This window comes from Melozone crissalis, unplaced genomic scaffold (genome assembly GCF_028551555.1).
Source record: "Melozone crissalis strain CALT ecotype California unplaced genomic scaffold, PUWL_Pcris_2 ptg000012l_1, whole genome shotgun sequence".
NCBI classification, from domain to species: domain Eukaryota; kingdom Metazoa; phylum Chordata; class Aves; order Passeriformes; family Passerellidae; genus Melozone; species Melozone crissalis.
In genome coordinates, this window is record NW_026535790.1 from 4,055,011 (window position 1) to 4,074,511 (window position 19,501).

Genomic DNA, 19,501 nt, shown 5'->3' on the forward strand with positions numbered 1-19,501 from the left:
GTCAGCTGGCTCAGACAGAGAGTCTGAGGCAGCTGTCTTTGTTATCATTCTTTCCTTTCTATTCTTAGCCAGCCTTCTGAGGAAACCTTTTCTTCTATTCTTTTAGTATAGTTTTAATGTAATATATATAATAAAATAATAAATCAGCCTTCTAGAACATGGAGTCAGATCCTCATCTCTTCCCTCATCCAAGACCCCTGTGAGCACTGTCACACTCTGGAATAGCTGGAGAGTTCCCAGTTGCACTGAATTCCTTCCAGTGTTCTGTTCTACCTGTTCTGTAGCACCAGAGAGGTGTTCTTGGGCTTCTGTGCTGCTGGAGATCTGTGTGCCTCTCACCCTGGGAGTTAGAGATGTCCTTGTCACCTTCTGTCACCTCCTTAGAGCCAGTCTGTCTGATTGTAAGCTTTCCTCCCCATCACTTATACTGAAATCTTTACAATATGTGGGAATTCCAGTAGAATTTCTCACGAGAGTTGGTCAAATCTATTTGCTTGCTGTGCCATCAGTTGCCCAAAGCTGTGTTAATGAGCAACCAGACCTCTGGGTGCAGCTTTGGTAGCTGAGGGACCTCCAGGATTCCTGGAGCCTCACAGATGCTCACATATTTAAACATCTGAGGTTTTGTTTTGCTCCAGCTGGAAGCTGCACACCTGGGAGTGTGTGCCGCTGAGGTTTGTGCTCATTTTGTTCTCCCCCAGGAAATGCAGGTCTGCTGTTAACTCTGCTTCTAAAGTGACCAGGCAGGGTTAAAGAAGAGCTCACAGTGTAAGCCAGGACTGTGGAGAAGCTTCACTAACCAAAGAAAGGGACCTTCATTATTGTTACTATTATTATTATTAATTTTCTGAGTTAATTTCCCTCCTTTTGTTTGTCTCTGTGGTTGTTCAGGGTGATATTTGCAATGTGAGCCTTTGGAGCATGGCCTTGGAGGGACTCTTGTTCCATGGTTAGTGCACCATGACAGCAGGGGGAGATGAAAGGAATAGCATTGCTGGGATTTCTTTCTTATTAAAGTGCTTCTTTTGAAGAATATGGAGCAGCTCTGGTTTTAGGTTATCACTCTCAGCCAGCAGACCTGTTTTCCCATCTCCCCCAGCCTATCTTAAGCTTGTAGGGATCCCAGTTTATACAATTCTCTACAGGGCTGTCTCTTATCTCCTTCTCTCAACTGACAATTTCCCTGTCCAAACATAAACCAGGCTATCTTGCTTTCCCCTCCTTTTTCTCTATTGCACTAAAAAACAGCTTTGAAACTCCACTGTTATGACTCTAATATTGGCTGTACATATATTTGTTTTCCTGCCTTGAGCCCAGATCAAGGCCTGTGTGCACACAGGGACCTCTCTCCTTGTGGATGAGCACACCCAGTTCTGCATCTCAGCTTGGGGTTTGGCTGTTATCACCAGTACCTTGCCATTTTCAATTGCCAATTTTCTCAATCTGCCAAAATGCCATTTTCTGAACAATTTTTATTCAAGTTTGCTTGCTCTCTCTAGGCTTGAACCTATCTGGTATTGCTGGATGTGGAGATGGAAATATTTTTCCTAGTTTCAAAAAAATAATTTCTCTTTTGATGTGTGTATTTGTAAAAATATAACAGCAGTTAACTAAGTTATCATCTGTATCATGGTTGCCAAAATTTCAGTGGAGGATGTAAACATATTACCTATTCTAAAGTAGGCTAAAAAATACTCCTTTTTAATGTTGTAGATGGTAATTTTCCAAGTTTGTTTTTCCTTGAAACATTTATATTTATGTCATATCCATGGCTTTTTATTCAGTGTGTTTTCTACGGTCATTAATAAGCCTGCAACTGACTTGTGGGTAAAATAAAAGAACCTACAAAAACTGAACTCAGTGATTTACTAACACACAAATTAAGTCATTTGTCATCATTGTAATGTTCAATGCCTACAAATATGGATTGCAATCTCTTTTTTCAGGCATCTAAATCAGAAATGAGAGTAAAAGAAAGTTAAATATACAGAGGTTCTTATATTTTATAAAGGTTTGAAACATTCAAAAAGGGGCAGCATTTTCTGGGCGCTGTGGCAAAGGGAGATGACTTCAGTAGCCATTGTGATGATTATTTTTGGAATGAAGAATTGTTATTTCATCTTGTTGAAAAACCTTATAGTCATTTTTTTGCTCAGAAAATCATGTGCAAAGAAACAAGGTGGTTAGAACAGGAGCTGCTGCTTTGTAGAGACCCTGGGTAAAATGGTGGTGGGTGGATTAAATTCCTGTGGGGAGGTGGGCATGGAAACCTCACCCTGAAGCCCTGTGGCAGTTTCAGGGTTAAGGTTGTTCAGTGTCTCTCTGAGCTTTTACTCTGCTGCCTTTTGATTGTTTGGGGGTTTCCCAAACACAAATGCAGTTTTTCTGTGTCTTTTTTTCAGCTGCCAGAAATCCTGACTCAGATTTTTGGTTGATATTTCTGCAAGTTCGATTCTGTGGAATGTATTTGATGAACTTGGAGCAATCAGAAGTTAGACTGGGAATGGTGTTGGGCTACAGAAACCTCCTCTGTCTCCATTCAGTGCTGTTCTTTTGGCCCACAGCCACAAACCCTGAGTGCTCCATATTCAGGATATCAGAATTGCTGCCTCTGTTGAAATACAGACAGCCATTATCACTCTTAGTGCTCTAGTTGTCTCCTTCTACCCCGTATTGTTTAAATATTTGGTTTGCATATTCTAAATGCCAAAGTAAGTTCTTCCACCTTTACAGACTTGAGGATGAATTACCCATAATTTCCTAGTCAAATTTAGACTCTAAAATATGATTCATGATCTTAACTAGTTTCACATATGAAGAAATCAACCTGCTGATCAGAAGCTGCTGGAGTTCCCCTTGCACTTTGAAATTCCTGACAAGCAGCAGAGAGTGGCTGATAAAGAATTTGCCGTGAATGGCATCTGAGAATTCTGTTATTTCTGCTTTTGAGGGTGCCAGATGGGAATTATGTAAAGTGCAGTTAGCTGGAGCCTTCAGAGGACATGCACTGTTATTTGGGGAGATAATTCTGCAGTTCTGCTCTCCTGCTGTTGTTTTGTTCCCTCAGCACTGCAGGAGCTCCGAGGACAGGAGAGATCCCTGTCCTTCCTCTGCTGCCTGGTCCTCCAGAGCCTGGGATAACTCTGATATGGGCTGAAAGGGTTTTTTGGACCTTTATCCATTAATTACACATGAAATGTTTGCACCATGGAGAGGCCAGCAGAGGCAATATTTGGTGGAGCAGCTCTGCTGCAGAATCTCAGTGCGCATCTGGTGCCAAACCCTGTCCTGGGTCTGCTCTTCTGAAGCTTCTTTAGATCTGCTGAACATCAGCTTCATTTGCCTTTACTGGATATCATTGTACCCCGTTAAGAAATGGATTTTTTCAGCCTGATGAGCAAAAAAAAAAAAGTGTTATTGGTGCCTATCTGATGGGATTACTCAATATTATCCTTTGATTATTGTCACATAATTATATGGAATATATTTCTCTGACTATATCATTAATATCATTAATAACATGAGGCTCAGTAAAAGTGATTCCAGTGTAAAAGGATGATATTCAATGTTTTTGTTGTAAAGTTATCCACAGTTTTAGATGTTCTTTTGAACCTGTTACAAGGGATGATGAAATTGCATGGTTAATCAGTTTAAGCAGTGAAAAATTAAGTAGTAATACTTTCTATTTGGTGGGAATTTAAAACAAGGAAACAAAACTGGTAGCAGGTCTCAGATTAATTTCCTTCAAAGTTCTTTATTATTGATCAGTTTTGAGGCAGTTTTTACCAGTTATGACTCCAGCTCCACATCATTGCAGGGATTCCAAAGGGAAATATCCGTCTTTATCAGGATTCCTTCAGTGAACATTGCTCACCCCAACGACTTGCTGATGCTATTTTTGCTTTTGCATTTATGGCATTTCTTTTATGAGATAATGGATTGGAGAAAAGGGAGCTTGTGTGACTCAGATGTTTTAAGGACATCTTTTATATACACAACTGTCATATGTTGAAACACAAAATGGGAAGGAATACTTTTAAAAACAGTGACTAAAAAAAGCCTCTTTTCCTAATTTTGTACTAATGCACCTGTAATCCTTCTAAAAATCAGAATTTCTAACAAATTACCTTATAAATTAATTTAATATTTTCCATTTTGATGAAAATATGCTTCGTCCTATCCACTTAAAGGGATTTTAGGATCCTTTCAGGCTTCAGTGAGTGCTGAAGAGCAGTTAATTATGTTTGTGTTTAAGGGTACATGTTTTACAGAACAGCAGCTCTGTTTTAGTGGAAGATATTATTGTAATACTTTAGTTTCTGTTCAGCTAGGATAAAACATAAGAGTATTTTTCTTTTTGCTTCAGAAGAGTGAATATAATGGTTGTCTTTCAGAGGATATATCAGTTGTGTTTTCACTTGGTGGATGCATGGCCCTCCCTGAGTGCCTTAGTGCTGTTCTGAATGAATTTATTAAGAAATCACTCTCTTATAAAACAGTGAGTTAAAATATGTTTCGAAAATTACTGTTCTTTGCTTTTGGGGAGAAAATTTAGACATTTGGCCTTACTGTAGCAAGGAATCTGGACCTTAATCACATGTATGACACACTTTCACATGAATTCCTTGAGTTTTGGGGCAGCACTGAATTCAGCAGCTGGCAGTGACCCTGTGATAAAATAACCCAGCACGGCCATGGAATCTCCATTTCCTCTTGGAATACAGAGGTGGCACCATGAGAGATGGAGCTCTTGTTATCATTTCAGTTTTACTGATAAGGACACTCCTGGAATTTGCCTCAACAGCAAGAAGAAATGAAAAGTTTAGGAGCGTAGCTGTTTGCAGAGTTTGTCATTTGATGCACTTGTATAAATGAAATCTGAGGCTGGTTAAATTGTAGGAATCCATATAAGAAAAAATCAGGGGGTTTTGGGTTTTTTTGTTTGTTTGTTCTTACTTTTTTGCAGAGCATAGTGTTCTAGATGAAAAAAAAAGTTTTAGTGTACATTATAACAGCAATTCTTCTCACTCATTCTAATAAATTATTATTTTATTATTGTTATTAATATTGCTGCTACTGCTACCAACATCACCCCAATAAAATCCTCACAACTGATAAGGAATAAGAAACCGCTTTACAGGCACATTGTTTACTGAGCTGAGGTACTACATATTAGTTGAGGCACAATTATTTTAATAGATCCACTCCTACCCCCCTTCTCCTTGGCAAAGAATATTGGATTTTCCAGTTCAGTGAGTGTCTGATCGTTATCATTCATGTGCTCTATTGCAGTTATTGTTAATGGTTATATGCACAGCAAAATAGGAAGCATATATCACCTGTCAGCCTGTGCTCTCTAGGCCCATCTTGGGGTAAATTGTAGTGGGATTAAGAGCAGAAGTTGCTAAAATTCAGGTTTCATGAAGAAGTTGTGGATTTTTTTTTATTTTCCTCCTCTAAGGTTTAGGATTTGTGTTCAGTCTTTAAGGAAAAAGTATCATTATATTAGGATCATAAATTCTGAATTGGTCTTGCCAAAAAGTAATTTAGAAAATTTACCAGATCAAATAAAAAGTGTGTTAACCTGGTTTATAGAGAAAGAGGGAGAAATACATTTTTCTGCTCTAATGTGACTCTAACAACTTTCTAGTTTAAGGGAAATGTGTGCAGTTATACTTACCAAGGGGTGAAAATAATTCACCAAAGCAATGTTCTGAGTTCAGGAACAGTGCCATTTGTGCTCCATCAAAAATGGCCTTTATGTAATCAGTTTTTTAGCTTTGAAATTGATCTCCTGTCACCATTTTACTTTGTTTTAAATTTTGCAGCTTAGATACTATCCCGTATTCATGCTTGGGTAACTTGATTGAACTGGAAGAAAAACTTTATCAAAAGCACACACTTGTGTATTTTAGCCTGTAATATAGAAAGAATAGAGAGAAAATGTATTGTGGGGGTAGCAGGTGGGGGTGATCACATCTCTGGTGTAAATTTATCCCTCAGATTCTTTTGGCCATGCTAAATTGGCATTTCTTAATATGAAATTCTTCATTTTGTACAGATTTTTTTTTGAAGCAATGTCATCAGATTTGGTGAGATAATCTTTTAAGTGGAATTTTGAAATAAGTATGGCAATCTTTCTCCTGGGTCAACAGGTTGCCTACTTCATTAATTAAACTGGAACATTCCCATTTTATCAAGTGTCAAAATGTTGAAGGTTACAGGATTGAGGATGAGATGAAGTCAACACTGTGATGCTTGGTGCTTTATTCCTACTGGATTTTTCTGCTGGGAATAGATGATTTAAGATGTCTGGTGAATGACAAACTGCAGATAATGAGACTAAATAAAGATAAAAAACTTTTAAAATGCATTTTGATGGCTACTTTTTTCCTTTCATTTCTCTACTGGTTTAAGAAAAGGAGGAGGAAACTGGTTTTGTTAAATTTTTTTTGATTGATCCAAATCTGTTTATTAACTTCTTGTTATGGTGCTTTAAGATTACCTGGCACCTCTCTCTCCCAAATGCTATAGCTCATTTTTGCATTCATCTTTCATACAGATTATGTGGGAAAAACATTTGTCAGTCTGAATATACAGTGAAAGCAGTTGTAAAGAAAATGCAGGAACTGTTCCATTTCAGTTATATACTGAAATGTCCTCACATACTGCACAGTACTACACAGAGATATTTATTAGCTGTGCTCCAATTAAAAATACTGCATTGCATTATTAGACATTTAAAAGTATTTACTACTTAGTAAAAGTATTTGCAACTAAGGAATCAATATTCCTTATGTAAAAATAAGGCTAATTCCTCAGTGCACATGCATCTATACAGAAAACCACAAAATCTATGTGCACAATTGAAGGAAGGGGTTTAGGGGCATGAAGGGGCCATGTGATTTAATGGTTTGTTTGATGGGGGGAGGTTGGTTTGGTTTGGTTTTTTTCTACATCTCTTGACTATCTTTATGTGGCATTGCAGGAGTCCCAAGGATGAGGTGAGAGATGAGTCTGACTCCATGTTCTTAGAAGGTTTATGTTATATTATGTTATATTATATATCATATCATATCATATCATATTGTGCTACACTAAAACTATACTAAAGAATAGAGAAAGGCTACAGACAGGAGGCTTAAAAAGAGTGATCATGGAAAAATTCGTGACTGACTCCTCAGAGTCCGACACAGCTGATGGTGATTGGTCATTAATTAAAAACAATTCACATGAAACCAATCAAACATTCACCTGTTGGTAATGAATCTCCAGCCACATTCCAAAGCAGCAGAACAGGGAGAAGCAAATGAGATAATATTGGGTTTTTTTCTCTGAGGCTTCTCATCGTCCCAGGAGGAGAAATCCTGGTGAAGGGATTTTTCAGAAAATATGACTGTGACAATCTCTACATCTCTTGAGATGGAGTTGTCCTTTTGCAAGAAGCTGCCAGGGCTGTTTGTGTTCAGTGATGCTTTGCTCATCACTGTAGTGCTGCTATAGAGGGCAAAGCATCTGTCTGGGGTGAACAGGCAGGCAAAGGTGCAGGAGGAGCAGTGCACTGTGTGTTTGCTGGCTGCAGAGCTCCATGGATGTGCTGCTGAGACATCTGAGCAGGAACCAAGATGTGAGCTCAGCCCTTGGGAGCAGAGCATGCGCTGGGGATGCTGAGAGCTGAGCATTTGGGAGCAGAACCACGTCTGTGCCTCTGACATGTGGCTGTTTTCCTTGGCAGGGCTGGCTGAACTGCTCTGTGTGCCAGGGGAATGGCTGTGGGACACTGGCTCTGCTGGGACCAGTGTCTTTTTAGCTGTGTGCTTCTGGAAATGCTTGGGAAGGCAAAGGGTTCATGGCAGCACAGCTTGGCAGATGTTCCAAAGCAAACTGGGCTTGTTTACCCTACACTGGGCATGGAAGAAGAAATAGCATCTCAGTCACTCTCTCCTTGCCAACAAGAACAAAAAACCAACTCTTGGTCGATAAGGAAACTTCTCAAAGCTCAATTATATCAACTTGCTGCCCGAGGCTGCAGTCCAATTCTTTATTTCCCCTGGATGTTGAAGCAATAGCTGTCATCATCAGAGCTCCTTTTGAGCTTGCTGTGATAGGAGCAGTCCTTTGGATGCAGTGCTCACTCCTGCCTTTGTTTCTGCATTCTTATTAGTGGGATGACAAAGCACTGGGCCAGGAGGCTGAAATAATTTCCAGTGTTTGAAGCGCTGATCATTTGTGGCCTGACTACTCGTGACTTTTGAGAATAGGTAGGAACTGAACCATTTTAAGTTTCTGATGGCTGTGGGTTAACCCCAGTAGGCAGCACAACCCCACTCACTCCCTCTCAGCGAGGCAGAAGTGAGAAAGTTTGTGGGTTTTATATTAAGGGAAGTCTTGAGGCCAGTATGAAATTCTGCTTCACTTTTCAACTCAAGAAAGCATAGTAAATATACAGCCAGCTTTTTGGGAATGCAACTGTTCTGCTGCACAGAAACAGCCATATTTTGTGAAAACATAATAAAAGCATGAAACTCGACTTGTTGTCATAATCAAAAGTGTAGTGTAATATCAAAGAGAAAACAGATCTTTACAGAGCCCTAATTTTCCAAGGCACTTCTACAGTCATCACACATCTTCTGTCATTAAACAATTCCTCTCCTGTCACTCTGTATGCTCGAAAAATCACTATTTGATTTAAAATTTATGCTTTTTATCACTACATAGCCCAAAATGACTGAAATCCATTTAAAAGTTCAACAAGAATCCTCTTCAGTCTTGAAGGAACTTATTCTGTGAAAATTGGACCTAAGTGAAGTAGTTTTGTTATTGATTTGTACCCTGTGCCCACACAGTTGCCTCTCAGTAAACACAGGCAGCCACTTCAGCATCTTCACTTCACAGAGTGAATCCTGCTCCTCTCAGCATCCTCACCTCTCCTTGGGGTCTTTGATCAGCTGAGTAGGGCATGGCTTTGCAAGTGATGCTCTGTCTTTTCCTCAGGCATTCATTTACAAAAAATACAGGAATATCTTTGAGCTTCTGTTTATTTCTCTGTCAAATATGTAGAAATTTAGTAAAGATATTCTAAAGGTTTTGAGGTGTCTGAGGTATGAAGCAATTTTATGTGCTTGTTTCATTTAGGAAACCTGACTGAAAAACATATAGATTCCTTCAGGAATTGTGCTGTGCCCTTGTGCTGTTGTTAATTTGAAAACAAACTGTTAAATTAGGTTTCTTTCCCTAAAAGTTACATCTGTACTCTGGGTATATATTGCCAGTTGCCACCTTAGCCAGCTCACACAGTGTGTGGCCGTGCTGAAATCACACCAGCAGCTTTCTCAGCTCCTTGGATTTATCAGGAATATCTATTTATCAGGAATATCTATATCACCTAGATTTCAGTGATTTCAAACTTGACTATTTATTTGGCTGTTGGTCTACCTGACACAAAGGCAATTTTATTAGATAAATAAAATATAGCTTAAAAATCCAGTTTTAACAGTTTAAAATTGTTAAAATTTACAGTTTTGGAAGTTCTTGTGTATTTTCAGCCTTGAAAGTAGAGAGACATATAGAAAAATAATTTTAGATTTGACTTGATGATGTTGCATTTAGGAATCTCAAATTTTTTTTACTGTCTAAACCGACAGCTTTACCAAATAGCAGTTTCTGTTGCCAGCTTTGAAAATGAAGCATTTATTAGCCCAAAATTAAGTCTTAACCTGATCAAGGCTTCAAAAGCCAACATTTACAGCTTGATACTGCTACATGACTGATTCAAATCTTAGAATTACATCTGCAAACGCTGATTGCAAATCTTCTGCAAACGCTGCCTATTTTACGTGTGGCTTTGGGAGATCTGAGGAGGAAGGTGGAGGTTTTACCCTCGGGCACCTTTGCATGGCTGGGCTAATGGAGCATCTGTTTGGAGAGAGGAGGGGAGTGTGAGGCTGGAGGGTTCTGTGCTGGGCAGACGTGTCTGTGCATCCCTGAGTGTTTGGAGAGCGTTAGGGAAAGGACAAGTGACTCCTGAAGGTGAGAGAAGGGAAAGAAAGAGGAGTGGGAATGTTTTATATACTCCAGTCCATAAAGCTCCAGCAGCAGCAGCAGCGCTACCTGTTCCCTCAAGTCTTCAATTAGGAAAAAGTCAAAGCTTTCCTTGGGGGGGGGGAAAATAATAAAAATTAACTCTTGATAGCATTGAAAATGAGCATGAGCAATGGGCTGGAAGCAGAAGAAAGGAGAAAGCAGAAGAAAGCAATGAGCAGAAGAAGTCAGAAAGCAGAAAAAGCAGCAGAAAGCAGCAGAAATCAGAGCTGGGTGCTCACTGCACAGCAGGGTGGTGGGTGGCTGTGTGGGAGGGCACACACTCACCAGTACTTTCAAATCTCTATTAAAAATACAGCAGTATTTTTGTAAGTAGTCATTTTTTATTATAAAATTTTTCTGTTAAGTTTCTTACTCTTACAAACCTTCCTCTTACAGTCTACTTTTATCTAGAAACAAGAGAATAAAGCATCCTAAAACCTGGAGAATTTGATTTTAAATTTGTGCTCAGATGGGTTGTTTCCTATTTCACTCAAAGTGCCCCAAGGCTGCCCTGAGCCATCAGAAATAGGCGCAGGTGGCCAAATTTTCTCCTGGTTTGAGCTTTTACACACAAACCTCTTGGTCCACAAATGTTAGTAAATAGAGATGAAGCTACTTCTTTCAAAATAAAGCTCCTCTCCTACATCTTTGACGTTGCAATTGTTGAAGCCATTCAAATCCTTGAATTGGTTTGTTAATTTGATGAGGCTTCTGCCTGACTTGCTGGGGACAAACTTAGTGAAGACTTGAATGTCACATTCTAAGGTTTCATTTTCATTTATTTTCTTCTTCAATAAGTATTACTGTGTGGTTAATTTGTTCTCTGGGATGGATGAAATAGAACTAATATGAAATTCAAATGAATTCTTCTGCTGGCAGCCTGTTTGTTAGCAGCACTAATAAAACATAATAGCCAATGGATAGAGAAATGCATTAAGTATTTTTTCTCAATAACTCAGGGGTTTGTGATATTTAGCAGTCAATAAAAATATCCAGAAGGACCAATGACCTGGAATTTGTCAGTGTACTTTTTAATTATATATATGTGTACATACATACACATATATATAAATAAAATATATGTATATATATATATAATTATATATACATATATTAATATATTAAACATATATAAATAATTATATATACACATAAAGTTATATTTATATATACATTATGAAATAGATATACATATATATAATTAATATATATTTAATTATATATATATGTATATATTTTTTATTTTGTGTAAGGTCATGTTACCTTTTTAAATGCTTTAGTCATTAAAAGGAGTCCATTTCAGCTATACAAATTAAAAAAAAAAAATTAAAAAAAATAAAAGAAGCTTCAAAAAATGCAATTCACCTTTAAGCTACTGGCTGTTTCATGAAACTGGAAGCCAGTATTGTGAAGAAAAAGACATTATTTGTTGAGATGCCAAGGACACGTGTAAAACACCTGAGCAGCAATCGGTTTATCTTTCACGGGAGGCTGAACAGGATTTTACAAGGTTATTTGCTTCCACCTACTGCTCATCCTTGATATTACAGAAGAACCCAGCCGGGGGAACGCTGGGCTGGTTGGAACTGCAGGGGCTCATCCTTCCTCCCCTGGGCTCTGGGAGGGCACTGTGTGCTCAGGAATTCGCTTTGCCTTTCCCTGTGCCTTGTGTTCACATGAGGAAAGGAAACATGCTGGAAATTCAGACCATTTTCATAAAGTTTCTGCTCTCTTGTGGTTATTTGGGAGGTTTTTGGCAGCTTGTATTGGGATGGCAGGGGAGCAGGGGAAGGAATTAGGGTTGGGATGGCAGGGAGAGAGCAAACTGCAGTGTGTGATAAAGCTCAGGGTATGGGGTGTTAGCAGCACCAATGGATGCTTCAGGATAGGGATTTCACTGTTCCTGATTGCAATTCCAGGAGCAAAATTAAATGTACAATTACATAAAATATGTAAAGTATCTGCAAGTTTCTACTGCATCCTAAATCCAAAGTCCCATTCAGGACCAAGAACTACTTTTGCTTTCTAGAGCTTTCACTTCCCTCTGTCCAGTAACATTTTTATAGTGCTACTGTTGATGAAGGTGGTAGATTTGTTCAGTAACATCTTTCTATTACTGCTGATGAAGGTGGTAGATTTGTTCTACTGGTGGTAGATTTGTTCAGTAACATTTTTATATGACTGCTGATGAAGTGGTTAATTTGTTCCTCAATGTGGTAAACTTGAAAAATCCCAGCCCTTAAACTTATGTTTGTCCTGCATTGCTCCCAGTATCCTGTAGAAAACCTTGCTCTGTATCCCTCTTGCAGCCACCAAACAAAATAAACCATAAAGGCAGTTTATATAAAACATAGAGCTCTTAATATGTTTACAATGATGTTATTTAATTGGCTATTAAGCAGTGACACCTAGAGAAAAAAGGAATTGTGTTGGTTTTAAACTGAAGTGGATTTTTATTTCTATAGACAGTTTTCTATTTAATTGTGTCTTTCCCATGAAACTTCAATAGAATACTTCCATTCTGTGAGGCTTTCTATCATTATATAAAATACCTAAACTAATTCTTCAAAATGAACATATTTTCTGAGTTTTTTTATTTTATTTTTTACATACTAAAGTGTTTACAACACTAACGAAAGTGCTGATCCATTGTTCAGATCTCTAGGCTTTTACAAATTCTTTTCAGCAATGGTGCTTCTCCATCTCAAATAATTCATAGAGCTGGGAAATTTGCAATACACATAGGAAGTGACAGCACTTTGTCATTTTGCACTTAGAGAAAGTAGCACAGATGTCTCCCAGAGAGGAACATTCTCATTTCTCCCCTTCTTGCTCTGAGATTGACAGATGATTCATTTTGATGATTTTTAAAGCTTAAGTTCTGTGTACATTTTTTTCTTTAAAAGAAGTATATCTAGGATGCAGACATATACTCAAATATTTATATTTAAACATAGACTTGATTAAGTCAGTAGCCTCATTGGTTTAAAGAATTACAACACTAATTCCTTCAGAAAATTAACTGGTTTTTAGCTTGCCCTTGTGCTGAAGTCTGAATCCAGGTGTTTAGCCTTGAAAACATACAGCTATTTCTTTTAAATCTGACTGTATAATTTCAAAGATAACACGTTCGTGCAGTGAGACTGAACCCATGCAGATGTGGCTTTCATTGCTAAAGATGCAGTGGCTAATTTGTAAAAATCCACTTTCCATATCTTTAGATACATAGCCAAACTCTAAGGGAAGAAATGCTTGTGTAATGTTCAGGGATAAAACACTGAGCAGAAATGCTGAAATTTGCCATTCAGCCTGAATCTTTTTCTGGGACTGATCTCAGTTCCATTTGAGGCCTGTGTTCCATTTGAGGTCTGGGTTCCAGGTGCGGTCTGTGTTCAATTTGAGGTCTCGTTTCCATTTGGGGTCTGGGTTCCAGGTGCTGTCCCAGCTCCAGGTGTATCTCGTTATCTCATTAACTCCTGATTGAGCAGAGCAGCCTCAGCTGGGCTGGCCCCACCTTTTTGAGGCTGAGGCTGCTCTGCTGCCTCTCTTTGCTGCTCCAGACAACCACACCAGATAAGCTGAGCTGGGAGGAAGCTGAGTTTTGCTTCATCCAGGTAAAACTGCATTTTTAATTGAGTAATGAATGCTTGTGAACTTGGGCCTCTTAGAATTTGCTTTTAATGGGAAAGGAGAGTGGTAAAATAGCAAAATTCACTGTTCCATGGGCAGCAGGCAGAACCAGAGTGCTGTTGGGTCTTCAGGTATATCCATCATGCTGAGAGCCTGTAATAGCCATGACTACAGTCTGAGAGGAGCTGCTTTATTCTGCTTTCAGTTAATTTAGGTCAGTGTGTGAGACAGAGCCACTCTTGTCCTTGGTGATATGGAAAGAGATGATTCATTTTTGGTTAACCAATAAATATGTTAAAGAACATTTCACTCTTTCCAAAAGGTGACTTAGGGCACAGCTAGGACATGAAAACCACTGGTGCTAAAGGAGTTTGAATTCATTCCCATGAGGGAGAAGGCTTTTGAAAATCTGAGGTTTTTTCCCCTCCCCAAAATGAAGCAGGTGTAAATATCCAAACAGGCTCAGGAAGTGAGCTTTTGAAAAATCTGAGCTTTTATTCCCTTCCCAAGAAGAAGCAGGTGTAAATAGCCACACAGGCTCGGGAAGTGAGCCTGTAGGCAGAGAGAGAATTTCCTTCTCCTCCACGTGGGAAATGTGGGGAGAGACTGCCTGGCTGCCAGTAAGAAACACTTGAAAGAAGATTTTTGAGTGTTTTATTCCCCAAACTGCAATCTGGCTCCCCATGAAAAGTGATGGAATATAAAGAGTATTAGAGGTGCTGATTCATGTATTAGATTGGCTAGAATAACAGATGTTTTTTTGCTTCCTAAGAAGTGATACAACTTGATATGCCTTTTGAAACCATCTTTAGTATAATTTGCTGTGAATTAAAGTATTTTTTTCAGGAAACGTTGCTTTATCTTACTTGGTTGAATTATTTAATTTTTTGAGAACTTTCATAGGCTTAGGTAGAAAGTCTTTGGCTTTGAAGTAAAACCAGTCCTTAATTTAAGATGAATAGACATGCTGTAGAAGAAACATAAATTCTTTATTTTACAGTCATTTTCATTTTTAATAGAAGCTGCTATTTGCTATCAGCATTTGAATTTATGTGCAAGTAACTCACCAATAATTTGAAATCTTCTTAGAGTAGTTCCAGCTTTGGTGAGAGATTAGGGAAGTACTTTTCCCAAAAAATTGTCCGTGAGCCATATGTTATTCTTTTCCCAATAGAAATCTCTAAAGCTGCAATAGTTAAGCAAAATTTGCTTCCAAGAATATCCTCACTAGAAAAGAAAATTTGAGAAGAAAATTAGTAGGACACTTATCTACAAGGGTTTAGTGACTTGAATTATGTTTGGCTTACTCAGTTTCCACTAGTAACTTGCTATAAAAAGGGTGACTGAAGCAATAAATGCCTTTTGGAGTGTAATATTTGTGGAAACAATTATCCCTGCAGGTCTTCAGCATAAAAATCCATAGGTTCAATGTGTCAAAATACTTTAGGAATAAAAGGATCATGTGTTGGGTGTCCTTAGGTTTGAGATAATTTGTTTCACCCCTGAAGAAATAGTCCAAGATACCCGCAAGTGCACCAGTCTGTGCGCACACACATTTACATGTTTATCATAAACAGAGGCTTTGCTGTTCTTGCACATTGCAATGAGATTCAGACACAAATCTCTATCTAGCTAGCACTGAACAACAGATAGAAGCTTGAGCAGTTTTTCCTCTTTAGCTTACCTTTATGTTTCTTTCAGCTTCCATAATTTATTAAAAAAAATAAAAACGTGTAAGGAATGTATTTTCCTCAAGACGGAAACAAAAAAGAAAATGTATACTAACAAATCATATTTTCTCCTGAGAGCTGGCTATGCTATATTGAAATAGGTTTGGGGTGTTTGTATTTATTTTTGTGTGTTTTTTCAATCCTGTCTTTAAATTAATGCCTGTAGTAAAGTTTAATGAACTTCAGCTAAAGGCACAATACTAGACATTGTATATTTAATAACTCTGTACAAAAATAACAGTTCTTCAGGCTGAGTTACTCCCCAGTGCTGCTCAATGTGTTTGTGACATGGGCTTCTCTGTTTGTGCTTGCAGGACACTAAAGCAGAGTGCAGTTCTGGTGTAGAAACTGAGGACAGAAAAGTAAGTGCCTTGTTTTAATGTGATTTTTCAGGCAGCTCTAGTGGCTGGGATTTTCTCTGGTTGTTGTTCAGGGGTTTTTTTATTAAACCATGTGAAATTATTTTATGGTTCTTAGCGTGTGTAAGTGTTCATGTTGTATTTTAACTTCAATGGGGAGAAATCAGTCTTACTCTATTGAATATACTTGTTAAAATTTGAATAACTGTTTTAGAAGAAGCAGAAGTAAATTATAGTACTAATCTCTTTGTGCTACAAAAAAAAGTTTACAAGGCAGTTGCACTTCCTATTCTTAATTTACATTGTTAACAAAGTTATTGTGAGTCTATTATGATAAAGTTGGCATACCGTGTTAAATATTTGTAACACAGCAAGGTGATTGCTTTTTCTTTCTTTATTAGTAGTACCTTTGAAACCTTTTTTTTCCATTTTAAAGGGTTTATTAAAACAAATGTTTCCAGTTTTATTTTCTGTGGACAAATATAAACCAGATACAAATATGTTTTCAGTTCTGTTCTTCACCTTACTCATGGTAAAAACTAACCAAGAAACAAAGGCTTCACAAAGAAACCTTCAGCTTAAAAAAATATGTGTAATTGTCAGAAATAAATCAATGCAATTTTCAAGAGATAAATGTGTTTTGCTTGAAAATCTGTTGCTACTGAAATTTGAAAATCTGGATCTGTGCAGGGTATTTGTGTGTGGAATAGTAACTGAGTTTGTGGAAGTTTTGAGCACATGACATGTGATTTAAAGTCCAGCTGGTACTTGCTCTGTCCCACTGAAGCTGCAGGTTCTGAGCATCAGCTTGCATCAAACTCTCCAGGTGCTTCCATTTATTTTCATGTTGCTTTAAAGTCTGCTAAAATCCAGGCTGGGGCCTTACTTCTAAACCGCAAGTTTTGACTTTTTTTTAGTGTTGGTAGCAACTACTAAAACTGCCCAAGCCAGAAGTTCTTTCTGTAGTGTGAATTATGGGGAAAGGTGTCAGGAGCCTGACAAGCTTTGAACAATAATTTATTAAAGTGTTGTATTTCTTATTCCTGGTATTGCAACTTCAATCTAGCAGAGCCCAGCCTGCTGCCAGTGAACTGTGGGTTTTTTCCTGGTTTTTGATGCATGGTTTGTACCTCAGGAGGAATTTCAGGAGATGTGTGTCTGAGCCCTTCTCTTGTGGCTCAAAGGGACTGAGCTGGGCTGGTTTCCACCTTCAGTGACTCAGGACATCCAGCTTTTGCAATCAGCAGAAAGGATTGTCTTGAAAAACTCTGGATTTTTCTTCTTCCTTTTGTTGTTTTGTTTGAGCATTTTATTTTGAAAGAGCAGGAATGTGATAAGCACCTCTTGTTGCACAATCTGTTTCATCTTTTCTCTGTGTTTGGTCCCAAAATTGAAGCTTCCACCAAGTTTGAGAGGCAATTGTTTCCAGTCCAGGGAGGGAGTTACCAGTGATCATCAAACACAGATCCATCAGTCTTGGTTAATACTAATGAAGTGTTTCACGTTTGTTGAAAGCATCAATTAAGAATGTAACATAATTCATAAACCTGAAACATTGTAAATAAATATTTTTATTTCATTGAACTTGAAATCAAGACAAACTATTGCAATTAGGGCATGCATCATTAGTATCTAACAATTTGCACTTCCATAATGGAATATACTATTAATGAACTATATCATTAGTAATTAATGGGAAATTTTCCCATTTAACCACAAAATAGAAACCTGCAAGGTGCCTTTTCTTGTCTTCCTTTTTTTCTGAAGTTTTCTAATCTGTGACTTCTGAAGTAGAAATTTATGTAACCATGACTAAAGCATTGCCTGCAGGCAAACTCAAATTTAATAACTGTACTTATTATTGTGAAATCTATTATTCCGTAAATTCCAAAATAGCAGTTAATTATCGTAACCACTTCATCACTGTGATCTGCCTCTCCTTTCATTGTCTTCCAACTGACCTTTCCATGTAAGATTTTTATTTATTTCCTGCAAGTCTAAAAGCTCCCAGGTTTGAGAATACCAGGTGATAAGCAATGCACATTCTGCTCTCTCTGGTCTGGATAATTATTAATTACTTAATTGCCTTTACCTCTCCCTGCAGAAGACCCATAAGTGCATGTACAACTCATTTCCTACTTAATGAATATTTTTTTTTCTGCATTTGACACTCCCGGCTTTCTTGTTTTGGTCTCCCATCACCATCCTGAACATCACAATATTGGATGTTTAATGGCTCGTGTGATCTCAGCTTTGCTTCTCAAATAAACAAATGTAGAAAAGTGACCCTTAAATTGTCACAGGAAAAATCCTGTTAAAAACATTCCATGTGTGATTTTTGTACAAAATCCATGGATATCTGCAGCTGGCCATGTGATGTTTGGCAATTTGAGCCATGATTCCAAGGCCTGTGTGATGTTCTGCTATTGCAAGGCTGATGGCAGATGGTCAGGTTGTTTTTCCTTTTGCCCATGTTTTCTGCTATAACTCTGTGTGTTGGGCACAAATAAAATGGTTCTGGTGGAAAGCAGTTAATAAGGATATTGGCCATTTTGCCAGGAGGGAGAGGATTCCTTTGAAATCCTTCCATTTGATATAACCACACCACTGTCTGTCTCTAGAAGGCTTCTAATGCATGCAGCCGTTTTGTTGGTGTTGCCCTTACACAGCTCCATCATCTCCCATTAAAAACCTGCCTTGTTTTTGATAAAATTATGTTTTATAAATGTTCCTTGTGTTTTTTATTTAATATCAGTTCCTATCTTTACTTGGTCGGAGCAGTACTCTTTTTTTTTTTTAATATGTTTATATGGACTTGCTTCAAACAGTAATCTCCAAAAATATAAGTAGAAAAAGAAACTAAATAAGATTTCTCCCATTCCTGCTCTGTCTTTGAGATCTGAATAGAGCACAAAAGACATTCTTTGTTTTACTCTGCAATTGTCATATCATCAGATTAATTCATGGCAATGCTGTGAAACCAAAACGCCTCTGACATCCTTTGTGTGACATTTCCACCTGACACTGCAAACTGGAAGTTAACTTACATTGGCCTTTCTGTGCTGGATGATTTTGTCTCAGCTTGTTTCCCCCATGCTGGGGATGTTTTATCCTTCAGCTCTGGCTGTTCCATCTGTGTTTTATTTCAGTTTATTCTGCCCCTGATGGGGCTGTGCTGGCTGTGATGTGCAGTGCCATTCTCCTGTTGCAAATGCCCCATTCAGCAGCAGCTCAGCACCATTAGCAGGGGGCTCAAGGTCACTCAGGATGTTCTGCTGCATTTTCCCTTCAGGAGGAGGAAGTGGCTGATGGAGAGAATGTTTCTGAGATGCATCTTGACTTGAAAATGTCCCACTTCAGAGCTGGGAGTGCAGAGGCTTTATGAGAGCTGCAGAGTTTATGGCAGAGCATCAGGGCAATAACCTGATGGGTCAGGAAGGTTTCCTGGAGTGCCATAATGTTCCTAACTCCCTGTTACCTGCTGTGGGGTATGGGGGAGGCAGAAATGCCTTTCCTTTTCTCTGCCTGCTGTGCAAAATATTTCATTTTTTTTTCCTTTAGTACCTTCTGTCAGTGGATCTCAAATTACTTTACAAACAAATTAAAAACACCTATGAGGAAAGTACTTACAGTTCTATGGCTTGAGTTGCATATGGAGAAATAGATGGATGAAGGGCAGATGTAGGCAAGGTTATAGTG

At 38.2% G+C, this 19,501-nt stretch overlaps 1 protein-coding gene across 30 annotated transcripts in view; it reads left to right on the forward strand.

Moving 5' to 3' along the window:
* The window catches only part of RBFOX1 (RNA binding fox-1 homolog 1), a 1,176,073-nt gene that overhangs the window by 635,302 nt on the left and 521,270 nt on the right, over positions 1-19,501 (forward strand). For all 30 annotated transcript variants that reach the window (XM_054271085.1, XM_054271089.1, XM_054271101.1 and 27 more), the window contains one exon: positions 15,758-15,805. In XM_054271085.1, coding sequence (XP_054127060.1) covers positions 15,758-15,805 — 48 coding nt within the window. The remainder of the gene's footprint in view (positions 1-15,757; positions 15,806-19,501) is intronic.